Source organism: Oncorhynchus nerka, linkage group LG20, assembly GCF_034236695.1.
Source record: "Oncorhynchus nerka isolate Pitt River linkage group LG20, Oner_Uvic_2.0, whole genome shotgun sequence".
Classification (NCBI taxonomy): Eukaryota; Metazoa; Chordata; class Actinopteri; order Salmoniformes; family Salmonidae; genus Oncorhynchus; species Oncorhynchus nerka.
Genome location: NC_088415.1, coordinates 53335859 through 53354449, shown reverse-complemented (window position 1 = coordinate 53354449; position 18591 = coordinate 53335859). Strand labels below are relative to the sequence as shown.

General features: G+C 42.1%; 2 protein-coding genes across 2 annotated transcripts in view; both read left to right on the top strand.

The window, feature by feature from the left end:
• LOC115102757 (uncharacterized) overlaps window positions 1-9041 on the top strand; it is an 18785-nt gene extending 9744 nt beyond the window's left edge. Inside the window, exons 5-9 of the mRNA XM_065005587.1 lie at window positions 2843-2953; window positions 3392-3515; window positions 3680-4640; window positions 5401-5471; window positions 5872-9041. Of these exons, the coding sequence (XP_064861659.1) occupies window positions 2843-2953; window positions 3392-3515; window positions 3680-4640; window positions 5401-5471; window positions 5872-8213 (3609 nt within the window). The 3' untranslated portion in view covers window positions 8214-9041. The remainder of the gene's footprint in view (window positions 1-2842; window positions 2954-3391; window positions 3516-3679; window positions 4641-5400; window positions 5472-5871) is intronic.
• LOC135563000 (zinc finger protein 227-like) lies at window positions 9041-18591 on the top strand. Its single transcript, XM_065005588.1, has 3 exons — window positions 9041-9237; window positions 9990-10060; window positions 14510-18591. Exons 1-3 carry the CDS (start codon window positions 9041-9043, stop codon window positions 16918-16920), a joined length of 2679 nt encoding a protein of 892 aa, XP_064861660.1. The 3' UTR covers window positions 16921-18591.

Sequence of the window (18591 nt, the reverse complement as noted above, 5' to 3'; positions counted from 1 at the left end):
TGCTCCAAAATATGTCCATCAAGCCTGGCCTCCCTCTACAGCAGGTGGACCGAACTGACAATAATTACATTTTGTATTTTAGATGATTTTTTTAAAAATCCAATGAACATTGGATTTGCACATGTGACCAGTTGCTTTAGTGAATCATTTATGTTATTTAATGCCTGACTCAATTGATTGTTTATTTAGAGGATGGAGTTATTGATGTCGTCTTTTTTTTTTCAGGACCGTGTCAGCCGGCACCGTTGGTTCCCGCCTTGATGTGGCACTGGCACGAGTTGACTTCCCCTGGTTGGCACTGTCACCAGTTAACTCCCCACGGGTGGCACGGGGACTGGATCTCTGCGAGTCACTCTCTGCAATAAGACGTGCTTTTATGTGTATTAATGACATTGTCGTGTTATTGTTTGATTCATTTTGTTCCGAATCATTAGCCTACAATTACTTGTTTTAAACACAGGACAACGAAAAAACAGTTTGTTTTCAATATCGTGACCAATAAATATGAATTGAATGAAATTGATGTGCTGTATCCTTACCTTCAACCTGAACTTGCGATGGCCCCCAGTAGTATCCCTTACAGTAGTGGTTCTAACCAGGGGTACTAGGAGCCCTGGGGGTACTTGATCAATCCATTGGGGGGTACTAGAGAAGATTCATAAGACCATAGGCTTACTGGTAAAATGCACATTAGGGGGTACTTCAGGGGTACTCCGGGCAGAGCACAATTCAGTTGGTGGTACAGTAACCGGAAAAGTGTTTTGAACTACTGCCGTATCTCGTAGGCTAATCTCACTCAAATAAAATGTTATTTTTCACATGCGCCGAATACAACAGGCGTAGTAGACCTTACAGTGAAATGCTTACTTTCAAGACCTTATCCAACAATGCAGTTTTAAGAAAAATACCTACAAGAGCAGCAGTAAAATAACACTGGTGAGGCTATATACAGGGGGTACCGGTACAGAGTCAATGTGCGGGGGTAGAGGTTAGTCTAGGTAATTGAGGTAATATGTGCATGTCGGTAGAGTTATTAAAGTGACTATGCATAGATGATAACAGAGAGTAGCAGCAATGCAAATAGTCTGGGTAGCCATTTGATTAGATGTTCAGGAGTCTTATGGCTTGGGGGTAGAAGCTGTTTTAGAAGCCTCTTGGACCTAGACGTGGCGCTCCGTTACAGCTTGCCGTGCAGTAGCAGAGAGAAGAGTCTATGACTAGCATGGCAGAAGTCTTTGAACATTTTCGGGCCTTCCTCTGACACCGCCTGGTATAGAGGTCCTGGATGGCAGGAAGCTTGGCCCCAGTGATGTACTGGACCTAAGGCACTACTCGTGCCTATTAGTGCCTTTTTGGCATTTAACTTTAAGATCAAACCACTTTACTTTTTCTCCAATGCTGACCGGCATTCTGAAGAGGCAGCATTCACTGCAATTCCTACTATCTCCCACACTATGTTTCTACTTTTCCTGGTCAAGCCACAACTGAGCGAGCCAAGTAAAATGTTAACCTCTAACACTAGCAGCTTTTATTACAGTCTTGGATCAACAGCAACAGAAATATTTTCTTTTTGTGGTTGAGCCATTGTATTTCATGGTACGGGGTTGTATATTCACAACGGGCTTTAAAAGGGATGATTTTCATCATATAATGGTTAACTATGGGAGTTTCAAAATGCAAATGGCAAAGGCTGTGCACAAGCACTGGGGCTGAAAACAATGGTAATCTACCACCTGTGTGTGTGTGTGTGTGTATGACGCTCCTAGGATTGTTTGATAAATCACTATGCATACGAATATTCTAAATTCCTTCCGTATGTATTGTTTTAGAATATTTACGACGTAATATTGATAAATGAGTCCCCTGGAGTTTGCTAAACGGCATTGGCACTTGGAATGAAACTGCTGCGAGCTTCACATTCTACCTGGTCACCTCAATCAAAACGTCCTATATTTGGGGCGGATAAAACCATGAATTTGATCAACAGTAAATTGCATAATCCTCATGATTCCTGTAATAAAACTGTCTGCCCTGCCGCTGTACCTTCCTGTTTCGCTGGAGCCAGCTGCTGTAATGAGTGAGTTCTGTAATGTCCCACCCCACCCCCCCGTGAGTGTATAACATTTCAAAATGCAATTAGGTATAACTTTTGTATTTCCCAACGATCATTATTGAGCTCAAAGCACACAATTTTACCGTCAAGATATCTGATATGGCTTTGAAATTCAAAGCGTGCAAAATGAAGCGTCGGCCATCGCGAGTGCACTAGGGAGGCCTCATTGCTAACAGAACCTAGGTCAGGTGTTCAAAAGATGTAGTATATTTTAAAACACCAGGATGTCATACTCATTGCGGCTTTTCGTCTTAGTAGAATTCGCTGCACACGATTGAGGAAGATAATCAAGATAAGGTGATGCGCTGTATCAAAATTAACCCACAGCAGGATTTGACTCAATCGAACATTAGGTGAGGTTTTCTCAGTATGAATACGCCTGGTACGTTGATATTTGTTGCTTACTGCATTCGTTTTTACGTAACAGTAGGTTCTAATTAGCATGTAGTATGATTAGTACACAGTGTATTGTTTTAGTAAGTAGTAGGCGAGACAGATTTTGGACACGGCCAGTGTCAAAATATGCTGGGGGAAAGTGAAATGATTGCATTTCATTGCTTCCTATTCCAATCTGGTGCCAGTGAGCCATTCATTTCAATGGAACTCATCCCCCCCCCCCCACCCCATGAATAGCAACCCAATAACCATATTTCTAGGCTTGTGTTAATAGAGATATACATTGATGTATGTATGTACTTTTGACTGTCATCTGCTTGTCCTGTATTTTAGAATGTTTTTCCAGAGGAGTTTGGCCCCAAGTATGACTCAACACTGCAGATTCTTGTGTGGGAGTTCCTTTCCAGACTGGAGAAACTGCTTCCTCCTCCAAACATTAAACAGGTATTATTGTACTGTACATCATTTGAGAAATGCATTACGGATGGGCATTTGAAAGCATTTCTGTGTTTGAGTACTCAAGTACTTACTTACATGTCAGTGTGAAAGTGGGATGAATGCAAAAAGTTTATGGTATGCTATCGGTTGCTACAATTTCTGGTTGTTCTGATACAACTGAAAACGAAATGTAGCATTTTCACTGCACTTGACATATATCCCACAAATAATGAACACGTCTTGGAGTTTGAAATGTTGTCCGTGGTTTTAATGTAGACTGCTACTTAATAGAATTTGTACATTGATTGTTAGCAATCAAATACAAACCTGTGCTTGCGCACCATACCCAGTATGCATGCGGATCTCAAGTAATTATTTGGCCCAAAGTGCCTTTGATTCCCGTCAAGACCTTGAAACGCCATTTTTACTTTCTCCACCTCTTAGACTGCATCGTGGCTCAACCTGGCCCCTGCTCTCTTAGAGGAGTGTGTGCAGTCTGTGGCTCACCCTGAGCCATTACAGGCTCTCCTCCATCACCATAAAAATGGAAAACAGTTAGACACCAATGGTAGGTGGGGTACAGGATTTGGAAATAATTGACTTGCCTGTTTGCCTGAATTTCTATATTTATGGGTAGAACTGAGGAAATGCAGGAAATGAAGAAAAAAAAAGTTATCATTGATCTCAATAGTTATTCCTGATGTTTACTCGTGATGCTCTCCTTGTTTCTAGCTCTAAGGTCCACTGGTGGTGACTACATCCTCTCTTCACTGTCTTCCCCTACCTCTGTGAAGGAAGAAAGTGCCTCTTACCAAGCTGGCCCAGAGAGACAGTCCTATCCCACCATGCAGGGATATCAAAGCCCTTTCCCATGTGATGAACCAGAGATGAGCTGGGACTGCCGAATTGCAGATTGTAGGGTCTGGACTGTAAAGCCACCAGCTGGTTCTGCTTCTGTGGAGGTCGAGGTCGAGACTATAGACGACGCCACTGATATAATGGTTAAACGCAAGACAATCGTCAAAGAGTCGATCAAAGAGACTAGGAGAGAAGAAGCTCTTCTCTGCCCTCAGACACGCAGCGGGCTGAAAACCAGCCGCTTGACAGCTGCCTGTCTGCGCCGTCAGCCTGTACTGCGTTTGAACAGGCTTGACATGAACAATATGCCGTTCCCCAAGTCCTTGCTAACACTGATTCTAAGGAGGGGGAGACTGCAGGCTGAGACGACGAGACGCCCAGGACCGAAAAGAAGAGGCAGGAAGAAGAAACGGAGACGAGGACGTGGTGTTGCAAACGAGCAGATTGAAACAGACACACTGGACGTAAGCGACACGCCGCTACCCAAGTCATCACTAACACTGACCCTAAAGAGAGGGATAGTGCAGGCTGAGGCGACGAGTTCCCAGGTACCGAAAAAGAGAGGCAGAAAGAAAGGACAGAAAATGGGACCTGGTATCACAAGGTTAAAGATCGAAAAGGTTGGAGTACATACGCTTGACATTAGCGATATGTCATTGCCCAAGACCTCGCTAAAGCTGATCATAAGGAGAGGGAAGCTGCAGGCCGAGGCAACGGACAGAAAAGATGGACAGAAAAGAAGAGGCAGAAAGAAAAAATGGAGGAGAGGACGTGGTGTCAGAAATGAGACGACTGAAGCAAAGGGTGTGAAAAGAGAGCGGTCACCTGAAACGGAGTGAGTGTCCAGCTGTGTAACAGACGTATTCAAATCCAGGCCTCGAGGTCTGCAGTGCTGCTGGTTTTACTTTCTCCCAGGTAGTAAATTGACTTATTAATATAATTGATTGATCAGAGAATACATTCACCTAGTGTACAGAGAGGACTGAATCGGTCCCTGATTCGAGGGGTCTTAGGGGAAGGATGAAAGCCAACAGTGGTGCAGACCTCAAAACCCAGATTTTGAAGGCCCCTACAGTATTGGCTACCCAGCAAACTAAATTGGTTCTATGAAAGTTCCCAGAATATTTGTTAGGTTGCCACAAATGTTCTCATAACACAAAAATTGTCCAGTTGTACTGATGATTATACAATGTTTGTATAAAATATTCGCCTGCTGTTGCAAGAACGTTCCCAGAACGTTGCTCTTATATTTTGCTGCCTCACTATGTTCTGAAAAACATTACTGGTACATGTTGTTATTACATAACCTGGAGAACGTTTGGGGAATGTTCTGTGGTGGTAGTTACAGATGTTGTGCACAACATTTTTGTGAATGTTAGAACATTCCATGGGTATTTCATTTAATACGTTTTCTGAACAACAACAAAAAACGTATGAAAAACATTAATTTCAATGTTTTTGGAATGTTAACCTAATGTTATTTATAAACCCTAGCTTTATGTTCTGGGAATGTTCTCAGTTTGCTGGGTAGGACCTTGGCAATGAACTCGACGATTGAAAATCATAACTGACTTTAATATTTGGACTCTTCTCAGGGAAGATGCCGAACCATCAGATAATGAACTTTGGACCACTGTCAACAAAGGGGCCACTGTCGATGAGTCTGGTAAGAGAAGTTCCTTAGTGAGTGTAGAGCAATGAACATCAAGCTCCTTAGAGAGACAAAACTCCTGAATAAAGAAGAAGAAACTAGAAATGACAGGCTTAAAGATGCAAAGAAAGTGGTTACTAGACCTAAATGTCCATGATATTCTGCTGTGAGAGTAGCTAAGTGCTTATCATTCCATTGCGAGTTCAGTAAACACTTTCTCTGCATCTATAAGGCTGCAGTACCTTGTTCTTTATTTTTAGGAAAGTTCTGTATCCCTTCACTTTATTGAGCTTTGTTCAACTGTGGTCTATTCTATTTTTTTATCAAGCACCAGATCTGTCTTGTGCTCTTTTACTTTGATTGAGTTCATGTCAATATGGAGATGTCTTGCTCACTTCTCTCTTTTCAACACTAGGTGGAGTCCGTCCTTCTCCTCATTGTCCATCATCTCATAAGAGGGAGGAGGAATTGCAACAGCCCATACAGAACTTTCACTCAGAGGAGCACAGTGGTCCTATGGCCAAAGGGCAGAACAGAGAGGAACGGTCAGAGAGTGAACCTCAGGACTCTCTAACTCCTGAGCCATCCAACAGCTCTCACAAAAGAAGCTTTCGCTCAGAGGAGCACAGAGGACATATGGCCAAAGGGCAGAACAGAAAAGAACGCTCAGAGAGTGTACCTCAGGACTCTCTAACTCCTGAGCCATCCAACAGCTCTCACAAAAGAGGCTTTCGCTCAGAGGAGCACAGAGGACATATGGCCAAAGGGCAGAACAGAGAGGAACGGTCAGAGAGTGTACCTCAGGACTCTCTAACTCCTGAGCCATCCAACAGCTCTCACAAGAGAAGCCAACGCGTCAAAGCATGCTCTTTCTGTGGCAAGACTTTCACTGACACACTGGGCTTGACAAGACACATGCGATCTCACATTGAGCAGATGCCACATCAATGCACCCAGTGTGGGCAAGACTTTGAATTCAGTGAGGACTTAGAGGAACACCAGAAGCATGGCTGTGAGATGAACAAAAAGGATAATAGTGAGGAAAATGGTGATGACTATTGTGGGAGAACTGTACAGCAAAAACCTGATCTGAAAAAAAAACCTGATCTAAAAAGAGACAAAAAACCTGATCTGAAAGGAGGCAAAAAACCTGATCTGAAAGGAGGCAAAAAACCTGATCTGAAAGGAGACAAAAAACCTGATCTGAAAGGAGACAAAAAACCTGATCTGAAAGGGGACAAAAAAACTGATCTGAAAGGGGACAAAAAAACTGATCTGGAAGGGGACAAAAAACCTGATCTGGAAGGGGACAAAAAACCTGATCTGAAAGGAGACAAAAAACCTGATCTGAAAGGAGACAAAAAACCTGATCTGAAAGGAGACAAAAAACCTGATCTGAAAGGAGACAAAAAACCTGATCTGGAAGGGGACAAAAAATCTGATCTGGAAGGAGACAAAAAACCTGACCTGAAAGGAGACAAAAAACCTGATCTGGAAGGAGACAAAAAACCTGATCTGAAAGGGGACAAAAAACCTGATCTGGAAGGGGACAAAAAACCTGATCTGGAAGGGGACAAAAAACCTGATCTGAAAGGAGACACACAAGACTGCTCCATAAAGTGCCATGTGTGCGGGAAAATAACTACTCGTATGCTGGGTTTGCGAAGGCACCTTCTAATTCACTTCAACAATGGAGCATACAAGTGCTCTGCATGTCCAAAGACTTTTATATCAAATGCTGATTTGAGATCGCACCTGAGATCAAAAAGATCTTGCAGGGAGAAATGTTCTGATGAAGTCATTACTACCGGGCTCCACCTCAAATCTGTCCCTGGTGAGTACAAGTGTCCTTACTGTGGGGACACTTTCCAGCTCCCAGATGATCTGAGAGGACACACAAAAGACTGTTCCAGAAAGTGCCATGTGTGTGGGAAAACTACTGCTCGAATGCTGGATATGCGAAGGCACATGTTAAAGCACAACAACAATGGCCCATACAAGTGCCCGGTGTGTCCAAGGACTTTTATATCCCATACTGATTTGAAGATGCACCTAAAAACAAAAAAACTTTGTCGGGAGAAATGTTCTGATGTAATGATGAATGAATTACTCTCTTCAGCAGATGGTAAATGTAGGGAAAATGTCAATGAAGCAGGAGTCATGACAAGGTGCCAACAACCAAGCTCTAACAACACAGCCAGGCCTTTGAAGAGCATTGAAGAGTTCTTTGAAGAATTCTCTCATGACTTGCAGCAGTCCGATAACAGCATAAGTAGTGAAGTGAACCTGAATAGCCTGAATAGCCTCGACGAAGACTACAGTGACGAGATCAGTCAATACCAACCCATGAAGGATGTTGACCTGAATTGCCTCCACGAAGACTCCATCATGACCACTGAAGACTACAGTGACGAGATCGGTCAATACCCACCCGTTAAGGACATTGACTTGAATACCCTCCATGAAGACTACAGTCAGGCTGAGATCAGTCAATACCCACCCGTTAAGGACGTTGACCCAGTGGAGGACAGAAGGTCTGTGGATGATTCAGGGGGAAATGAGATGGCCAATGACAAAGAACCAAACTCAACCGAATGCTTAACAGAGGAGCAGGTGTCCCACACTGAGGCATGCCCTCTCCAGGATTCTCAATCAGAGACGAGCGGAGAAGTGAAGAACGAGATACAGGTGATACCGGTATCAACAATAGATACGACAATATTAAAGGCACTGCAATTTGAGGTTTTAAGAAAATGATGGACGGCAACAACTTCCTACCACTTTCCCTATATTTCATTGTATTGTATGGCCATAGCTCTCCTAAACCTGGGGCTGTAATTCACAAAGTGTCTCAGAGTAGAAGGGATCTAGAATAAGTTTTTCCTTTCAGATCAGAATAACTAAGAGGAGCTGATCCTAGATCAGCATTCCGACTCTGAGAAGCATTAGGAATATGGGCCCAGATTGGAAGGCAAATGGAGCACCAACATGTTGCTGTAACCGAGTGAGTTCCATCTCATCCTCTCTCTGTACACAACCCTTGGCACCGAAGTCAACCGTGCTGACAGACGGAGCTTGTTACTCAATGAGAAATTGTTGCCGTGACATCTCGGCGCGGGTGACATCACCCCATGACGGCTACCAATTCCAGCCTGCTAGTTCCACACCCACTACACTCACTCCCTATTAGTCTGCTACAGCCGATTTGTAATCTTGAGTCACGGCACCATTGTAACAGAGTGAGTTTTGTCCCCACCTGGGGGGCAAACTCTGCGTTGCCTTTGGACTGGGCTGAAATGACATTACTTTTGTTGTTTGTTTTTTGTTTTTACTTCATGTAAAAATGTGACAACTATATCTTTCCCCTTTCTCTCCCTCACTATCATTAAGTGTCCACTTTTATAACACTTTTATAACACGTTAATATCATGTGATGTCACTGTATACTGTAAGTTACTTTGGATAAGTGTCTACGCCGTCTAGTATTATCTATCTAGTATTATCGACATGTTTATCCGCCTTGTTTTGAAGTTTTACATAGGTGTGATACATTTAAATTCATTAAAGAAAACATATGAAAAGGCATGGCTTTGAGTCAGACTGTGCATTTTTATGACTATCATATATATTGTATACAGAGAGGGAAACTGCAGGCTGAGGCAACGGGTTCCCAAGGACAGAAAAGAAGAGGCAGAAAGAGGAAACAGAGAAGAGGACGTGGTGTCAGAAATGAGAAGACCGAGGCAAAGGGTGTGAAAAGAGAGCACTCACCTGAGACTGAGTGAGTGTCAGCCGTGGAACAGACGTATTCAAAAATCAGGCCTCAAGGTCTGCAGTGCTGCTGGTTTTCTTTTCTCCCAGGTAGTAAAATTGACTTATTAATATAATTGATTGACCAGAGAATACAGTCACCTAGTGTACAGAGAGGACTGAATCGGTCGCTGATTCGAGGGGTATTAGGGGAAGGATGAAAAACAGATTTGAATGTCGCTACAGTGGTGGCTACGCTGCAGGAAGTGAAATCGAAAGCAAGCTATAATATATTGAGGGATAATTCACTTCCATTTTTTTATTCGTTTTTCTCTACCAAGCTCAATTATTTAACGTCATTGGCAGATCATTTTGCTTATTTTAACTTTAAAAAAGGCTTAATACAAGATATGGTCCTGTGTGGCTCAGTTGGGTAGAGCATGGTGCTTGTGGGTTCAATACCCACGGGGGACCCGTACGAAAAAGAGAACAAATCTGAACAAGTATGCACTCACAACTGTAGGTCTCGCTGGATAAGAGCGTCTGCGAAAATGTAAATGTTATTAAGGTAAAAAATATTGAAATGAGATAAATTACTTCTATTATGCCTTTTTTTTGGTTAACATAAGCCAAATTATTGGCCAATGACGTTATATAATTTAGCTTATCACTCAATATAAGATATTATGGCTTGCTTAGATTTCACTTTTTGCACTGTAGGATCTTGGCAGTGAACTTACCCATTGAAAATCATACCTGACTTTCATTTTGGTCTGTCCTCAGGGAAGATGCTGAACCATCAGATAAAGAACTTTGGACCTCTGTCAATGAAAGGACCACTGTCAATGATTCTGGTAAGGAGTGTTCCTTAGTGTTTAGAACACTGAACGTCGAGCTCCTCATGCAGAACTTCTGAAATAAAGAACAAACTGTAAATGACAGCATTAAAGATGCGGAGAAAATGGTTCCTATACCTAAACGTCCATGCTATTCATGCCTAGTGCTTATCATACCCATGCGAGTTCAGTAAACACTTTCCCTGCATCTACAGGGAGCTCCAAAAGTATTGGGACAGTGACACAGTTTTTGTATTTTTTTTGGTCTCTGTACTCCAGCACTTTGGATTTGAAATGGTACAGTGGTACCACTATGAGGTTAAAGTGTAGAGTGTCCGCTTTAATTGTAATTTTAAAAAATTCTATCTATATCGATTGAACAATATAGAAATTACAACCTTTTTTTGTACATAGTGCCCCATTTTAGGGGACCAAAAGTATCGGGACAGATTCACTTATGTGTATTAAAGTAGTAAAAAGTGAAGTATTTGGTCCCATATTCATAGCACGCAATGACTACATCAAGCTTGTGACTACAAATCTGTTGGATACATTTGCTGTTTGTTTCAGTTGTGTTTCAGATTATTTTGTGCCCAATAGAAATTAATGGTAAATAATGTATTGGGTCATTTTGAAGTCACTTTTATTGTAAATAATAATAGAATATGTTTCTAAAAACGTCTGCATTAATGTGGATGTTCCAATGATTACAGATAATCCTGAATGAAGTGAGAAAGTGACAGAGGCACAAATATAATACCCCAAAGACATGCTAGCCTCTCACCATTACAATAACAGGGGAGGTTAGCATTTTATATCATTCCCCCAAGACATGCTAACCTCTCACCATTACAATAACAGGGGAGGTTAGCATTTTATATCATACCCCGAAGACATGCTAGCCTCTCACCATTACAATAACAGGGGAGGTTAGCATTTTATATCATACCCCCAAGACATGCTAACCTCTCACCATTACAATAACAGGGAGGTTAGCATTTCATATCATAGCCTCTCACCATTACAATAACAGGGGAAGACATGACATGCTAACCTCTCACCATTACAATAACAGGGAGGTTAGCATGTTATATCATACCCCCAAGACATGCTAACCTCTCACCATTACAATAACAGGGGAGGTTAGCATGTTATATCATACCCCCAAGACATGCTAGCCTCTCACCATTACAATAACAGGGGAGGTTAGCATTTTATATCATACCCCAAAGACATGCTAACCTCTCACCATTACAATAACAGGGGAGGTTAGCATGTTATATCATACCCCAAAGACATGCTAACCTCTCACCATTACAATAACAGGGGAGGTTAGCATGTTATATCATACCCCCAAGACATGCTAGCCTCTCACTATTACAATAACAGGGGAGGTTAGCATTTCATATCATACCCCCAAGACATGCTAACCTCTCACCATTACAATAACAGGGGAGGTTAGCATGTTATATCATACCCCAAAGACATGCTAGCCTCTCACCATTACAATAACAGGGGAGGTTAGCATTTTTTTGGGTATGAAATTTGTGCGTCTGTAACTTTCTCACTCATCATTATTCAAGATTCATTCAAGATTATCTGTAATCATGGTAGTTAGGCTTGAGCGGTATACCATATATAGCGTTTACCGTGGTATTTGGAAATAGCTACGGGATGTTTTTTTTAATACCGTTGAAACTTTTTTTGAATACATTTTCATATTTGCAGACACTTTTTAAGTCCATACCTGCAGGTCAACTCGTGCTATACGTTAGCAGATTGCGTTCTTCATTTCCCAGGTCACATTATTTTACATTATGAAGCTTATCATAGTTCCCCATGAACAGATGAGACAGTTACGTGTTTGTTTGTAAATAGCACAATGGGAGAAAGCGGGAGCTGGTGAGTCCAGCTGTGTATTGACAGGCACGTTCAACTATAGTTTTCCTTCACAGAAAATATATTAGTGCAACACATTTGGCAGAAAATAGCTTCATTTTCATCGGATGACAACAGAAGTGCAATGCTATTTGGTTTGCAGCCGCACAAGTAAATGAACTTACAATGAAAAAGCATTTTTTGCAAAAACGATACATGGCCGTCATATTTCTAATGTTTATCACAGAAAGAATGTAGCCAGCTACATTTCCTAAAGTTAATCTCGCATTTTACCAGAGAAAAGTACCAGAGAAAAATAGCTACACATCAGTCAGAGTGCTGTCTGCTGATAGAATGCCCGTTCGTGAATTCAATTGCAACGGAAGCAAAAAAAATGGACTGAAATTACAATAAGAAGCATTTTAGATCTGATTTACAAAACACAGCAAGAGATTTCTTATGCATTCTTTTTTTCCTGCGTGAAATATTTAGAATTCTGCATTAACGTGACCCCTAAGTTTAACTTGCTAGTTATCAAAGTAAGTTACTGAATTAAGGGGGAATCATATTGTGTAAGATTTCTGCCGTGTTTGAGAAGTCAAAGCTCTTTGTACAGTTGCCACTGCGATCTTTTGATTTCCTTGCATTTTTTCTCCTCTCCATTCTTGGCCAGTCTGCTCCTCCCCCATCTTCACCAAGCAGAGCAGGCAGGCCTATTGCCCTAGAGACTCCAGACTCCATACAGACACAGTGTGTACACATGCTGCTTCAGAGACAGTTCTTCCTTCAGACAAGCATGTTCATTTGCGCAATGTCTCTTGTTTGCTCTCATCATATTTAGCTAGCAGCCTCTATGGACATTCGCTATTACTTGTGCTAATTTTGTTAGCATATTAACAGACGCCCAATGGTCTTTTTAGCATGATTTGGCGCCCCCTTGTGTACTAAACTGGTAATAATATAAATCCCAGGATGAGAGAAGGATGGGTATGACCAGTGGCGGATTTAGGCATAGGCGACATAGGCAGCATCTTGCCGGTGTCGGTATGGGGCGCCCGCACCATTAAAAAAATACAACAAAAAAAAAATATATATATATCTATATATATTAAATACATTTGGAATGGTGACATTTGCACAGTTGGTTTTCTATCGCTCATTTGAACGTCAATGATGTCATGTCACCGTGTGGGACTGTGGGTCAATTAACCTTGTCGGAGTGGGTGCCCTGATTCTAGTTTGTGAGCTAGGCAGGCTACTGCCTGGAAGGTCTCCCACTCAGAAGTACGAGATGGGGAGGGAGGTGGGGGTAGGTTGACCTCAGGTCTCCCCACTGGAAGCCTGAGGTAGGGGGAGCGGGGGGAATCTATCAAATAGTGCACCTCTAACTTTGTACAGTACTAATGCAATTAGTTGTGCAATTTAGTTTGTGTGTTTCTTGTTTGAAGTGCAATAGTGTAAATATCAGGTTCTCTTCTTTATAAGTGTGTTATTCCATTTGTGTGATATAGGATTTGTGCAATTTACTTTTATTTGTGTGTTTTTTGTTAGGGTAATGGGGTAATAATTACATTATTGTTTTATTTGTATTTATATACTACAATTTGTTTCTATTTGTCTTTGTTACTTCTTTTTTGATATTTATGAGTCTTATTTTTTAAATATATTTTTATATTTATATCGTTTTAAATGATTTATTATTTATTTGTGTTGTAATAAAAAGGACAGTTAGTGCAGAATGGTGCTTTATGTTGTTGTTGGGGGGGCTGACGGGGGGGCTCGCCCAGGGAGCCATACAAGCTAGAACCACCACTGGGTATGACGATGTGGACATCTGGATACTGCCCCAACCCTAGTAGCATCCACATTAATGTAGACGTGTTCAGAAACATATTCCATTGTTATTTACAATAAAATAGACTCCAAAATGACACAATACATTATTTATCATTAATTTCAATTGGGCACGAAATAATCTGAAACACTTCCCAAAACAATCAGCAAATGCATGTATAAACTCAATGCGTGTTATGAACATGGGACCAAATGCTTAACCTTTTAATACTTTAATACACATATAAGTGAATTTGTCCGAATTCTTTTGGTCCCTTAAAATAGGACTATGTACAAAAAGTGCTGTAATTTCTAAACGGTTCAACCGATATGGATGAAAATACCCTCAAATTAAAGCGGGCCGTCTGCACTTTCACCTCATAGTCATTGTATCATTTCATATCCAAAATGATGGAGTACAGAACCAAAACAACAACAAAATTGTCACTGTCCCAATACTTTTGGAGCTCACTGATGTTTTTTTGAGGAATTTTCTGCTTCGCTTCACTTTATACTATTCGTACCTGCATTGAGATGTGTTCTATTCTATTGTTATGAAGCACTGGATCTGTCTTGTTTTCTGACTGAGTTCATGTCAATTTTTAGACGTTTTTCTTACTTCTTGATGTTTATTTGAGGAAAGTTCAGTATCCCTTTACTGTATTAAGCTTCAAGAACTAAGGTGTTCTCTTTGACTTCATTTGAGTTCATGCCAATATGGAGATGTCTTGCTCACTTCTCTCTTTTCAACACTAGGTGGAGTCCGTCCTTCTCCTCATTGTCCATCATCTCATAAAAATGAGGAGGAATTGCAACAGCCCATACAGAACTTTCACTCAGAGGAGCACAGTGGTCATATGGCCAAAGGGCAGAACAGAGAGGAACGGTCAGAGAGTGTACCTCAGGACTCTCTAACTCCTGAGCCATCCAACAGCTCTCACAAAAGAAGCTTTCGCTCAGAGGAGCACAGAGGACATATGGCCAAAGGGCAGAACAGAAAAGAACGGTCAGAGAGTGAACCTCAGGACTCTCTAACTCCTGAGCCATCCAACAGCTCTCACAAAAGAAGCTTTCGCTCAGAGGAGCACAGAGGACATATGGCCAAAGGGCAGAACAGAGAGGAACGGTCAGAGAGTGTACCTCAGGACTCTCTAACTCCTGAGCCATCCAACAGCTCTCACAAAAGAAGCTTTCGTTCAGAGGAGCACAGAGGACATATGGCCAAAGGGCAGAACAGAGAGGAACGGTCAGAGAGTGTACCTCAGGACTCTCTAACTCCTGAGCCATCCAACAGCTCTCACAAAAGAAGCTTTCGCTCAGAGGAGCACAGAGGACATATGGCAGAAGGGCAGAACAGAAAAGAACGGTCAGAGAGTGAACCTCAGGACTCTCTAACTCCTGAGCCATCCAACAGCTCTCACAAGAGAAGCCAACGCGTCAAAGCATGCTCTTTATGTGGCAAGACTTTCACTGACACACTGGGCTTGACAAGACACATGCGATCTCACATTGAGCAGATGTCACATCAATGCACCCAGTGTGGGATAGATTTTGAATTCAGTGAGGACTTAGAGGACCACCAGAAGAGTAGCTGTGAGGAGAAGAAGACTGAGGATGGAGAGAACAATAACGAGAACGGCGAGGACAATGGGGATGACTACTGTGGAGAAAGTGTCCAGCAAAAAACTGAATTGAAAAAAAATAGTGATCTGCAAGGAGACCTAAAACAACATGTGAAAAGAGACACATGGGGCTGCCCCATAAAGTGCCATGTGTGCGGGAAAAGAACTACTCGTATGCTGGGTTTGCGAAGGCACCTTCTAATTCACTTCAACAATGGAGCATACAAGTGCTCTGCATGTCCAAAGACTTTTATATCAAATGCTGATTTGAGATCGCACCTGAGATCAAAAAGATCTTGCAGGGAGAAATGTTCTGATGAAGTCATTACTACCGGGCTCCACCTCAAATCTGTCCCTGGTGAGTACAAGTGTCCTTACTGTGGGGACACTTTCCAGCTCCCAGATGATCTGAGAGGACACACAAAAGACTGTTCCAGAAAGTGCCATGTGTGTGGGAAAACTACTGCTCGAATGCTGGATATGCGAAGGCACATGTTAAAGCACAACAACAATGGCCCATACAAGTGCCCGGTGTGTCCAAGGACTTTTATATCCCATACTGATTTGAAGACGCACCTGAAAATAAAAATACTTTGTAGGCAGAAATGTTCTGATGTAATGGAGAAGGAGTTACTGTCTTCCGTAGATGGTAGATCTAGTCGTTTTTTTCATGAAACAGGTGTCATGAGAAGGTGCCAACAACCAAGCTCGAGCAACACAGGTGGGCCTTCAACGATCGGGCCTGTGTTGGGCTTGAAGAGCTTTGAAGAGTTCCTTGAAGAGCTCTCTCATGACTCCGACATCAGCATGAGCAGCGAGGTTAACCGGAATAGCCTCCACGAAGACTACAGTCAGGAGGTCAGTCAATACCAACCCATAAAGGAGATTGATCAATCCAACCCGGGTGAATACAAGTGTCCTCACTGTGGGGACACTTTCCAGTTCCCACATGATCTGAAAGGACACACAAAAGACTGTTCCAGAAAGTGCCATGTTTGTGGGAAAACAACTTCGAAGACATGTGACATGCGAAGACACATGTTAAAACACTACGATGGCCCCATCAAGTGCCCGGTGTGTCCGAAGAGTTTTATGTTCCATACTGATTTGAAGAAGCACCTGAAAACGAAAAGACTTTGTAGGGAGAAATGTTCTGATGTGATGGTAAAGGAACTACTGTCTACAGTCGATGGTAGATGTAGGAAAAACGTCAGTGAAACAGGAGTCATGGCAAGGTGCCAACAATCAAACAGTTTGAAGAGCTATGAAGAGTTCTTTGAAGAGCTCCCTCGTGACTCAGATAAGAGCATGAGTAGTGGTGTGAACCTCTATAGCCTCCACGAAGACTACAGTGATGAGATCAGTCAATACCAACCCATGAAGGATGTTGACCTGAATAGCCTCCGCGAAGACTACTGTGATGAGATCAGTCAATGCCAACACATTAAGGACATTGACGCAGATGAGGACGATACGTCTTTGGAAGATTCAGGGGGGAATGAGATGCCCAATTGTCACACCCTGGACGAGAGGGGCTGTGACTAAACTTAGTCAGTATCATAGGGTGGTGTCGTCTGATCTATGTTTACACTAAGAATAGGGAGCTCTGAAGCACAGTTCTACTATTAGACAACACCGGTTCTTTTAGTTTGGGTTTAAGTAGAAGAACATGGAAGAGTGGTCAATCTCAGTTTCCGTGAACCACATTAGCATAAGCTTTTGTTCGGCACAAGATGGAGGATACACCATAAAACAAGTAACACCATCACATAAGAAAAACAGGTTTCAGTTCAGGTGGAAGTAAAGCATTGCACCAAGGTAATACTTCTCTTAGTAAAACCAAAGCTTCCCGAAGGAGCTCTGCCAAAGCTTCAACACAAACACAGCTTCCCTCGCACCTGCACCTCCCCCAAGGCGGCCACACCCCAAACAGAAAGGGTTATAATGGGGCGGGGAAACACAGGGAGACAATCGCATCTTTCATTTAATCACGGAGTTAACAAATACTAAATTAGGAGCACCTGGGCCAAAGCATTCACAGTATAGGGCATTCGTCACACCTGTGACACAATGACAAAGAACCAAACTCGACCAAAGGCTTAACAGGGAAACACTGACCCAAGCCCTCTCCAGGATTCAATCTGAGAGAAGAATGAGATACAGGTGATACCAACCTGGTCTCAGTATTTCGTATTATTCTTTACGTACATTTCAATACACCCATTTAGTATGATATGTTACATTTCGAATGGTATTTACAGTTGAAGTCGGAAGTTTACATACACTTAGGTTGGAGTCATTAAAACTAGTTCAACCACTCCATAATTTCTTATTAACAAACTATAGTTTTGGCAAGTCGGTTAGGACATCTACTTTGTGCATGACACAAGGTTTTTCCAACAATTGTTTACAGACAGATTATTTAACTTATAATTCACAGTATCACAATTCCAGTGGGTCAGAAGTTTACACACACTAAGTTGACTGTGCCTTTAAACAGCTTGGAAAATTCCAGAAAATGATGTCATGGCTTTAGAAGCTTCTGATAGACTAATTGACATAATTTGTGTCAATTGAAGGTGTACCTGTGAATGTATTTCAAGGCCTACCTTCAAACTCAGTGCCTCTTTGCTTGACATCATGGGAAAATCAAAAGAAATCAGCCAAGATAAAATTGTAGACCTCCACAAGTCGGGTTCATCTTTGGGAGCAATTTCCAAATGCCTGAAGGTACCACGTTCATCTGTACAAACAATAGTATGCAAGTATAAACACCATGGGACCATACAGCCGTCATACCGCTCAAGAAGGAGACGCGTTCTGTCTCCTAGAGATGAATGCACTTTGGTGCGAAAAGTGCAAATCAATCACAGAACAACAGGAAAGGACCTTGTGTAGATGCTGGAGGAAACGGGTACAAAAGTATCTATATCCACAGTAAAACGAGTCCTATATCGACATAACTTGAAAGGCCGCTCAACAAGGAAGAAGCCACTGCTCCAAAATTGCTATAAAAAAGCCAGACTACGGTTTGCAACTGCACATGGGGACAAAGATCATACTTTTTGGAGTACGATGTCCTCTGGTCCGATGAAACAAAAATAGAACTGTTTGGCCATAATGACCATTGTTATGTTTGGAGGCTTGCAAGCCGAAGAACACTATCCCAACTATGAAGCATAACATCCCAACCGTGAAGCACGGGGGGGGGGGGTA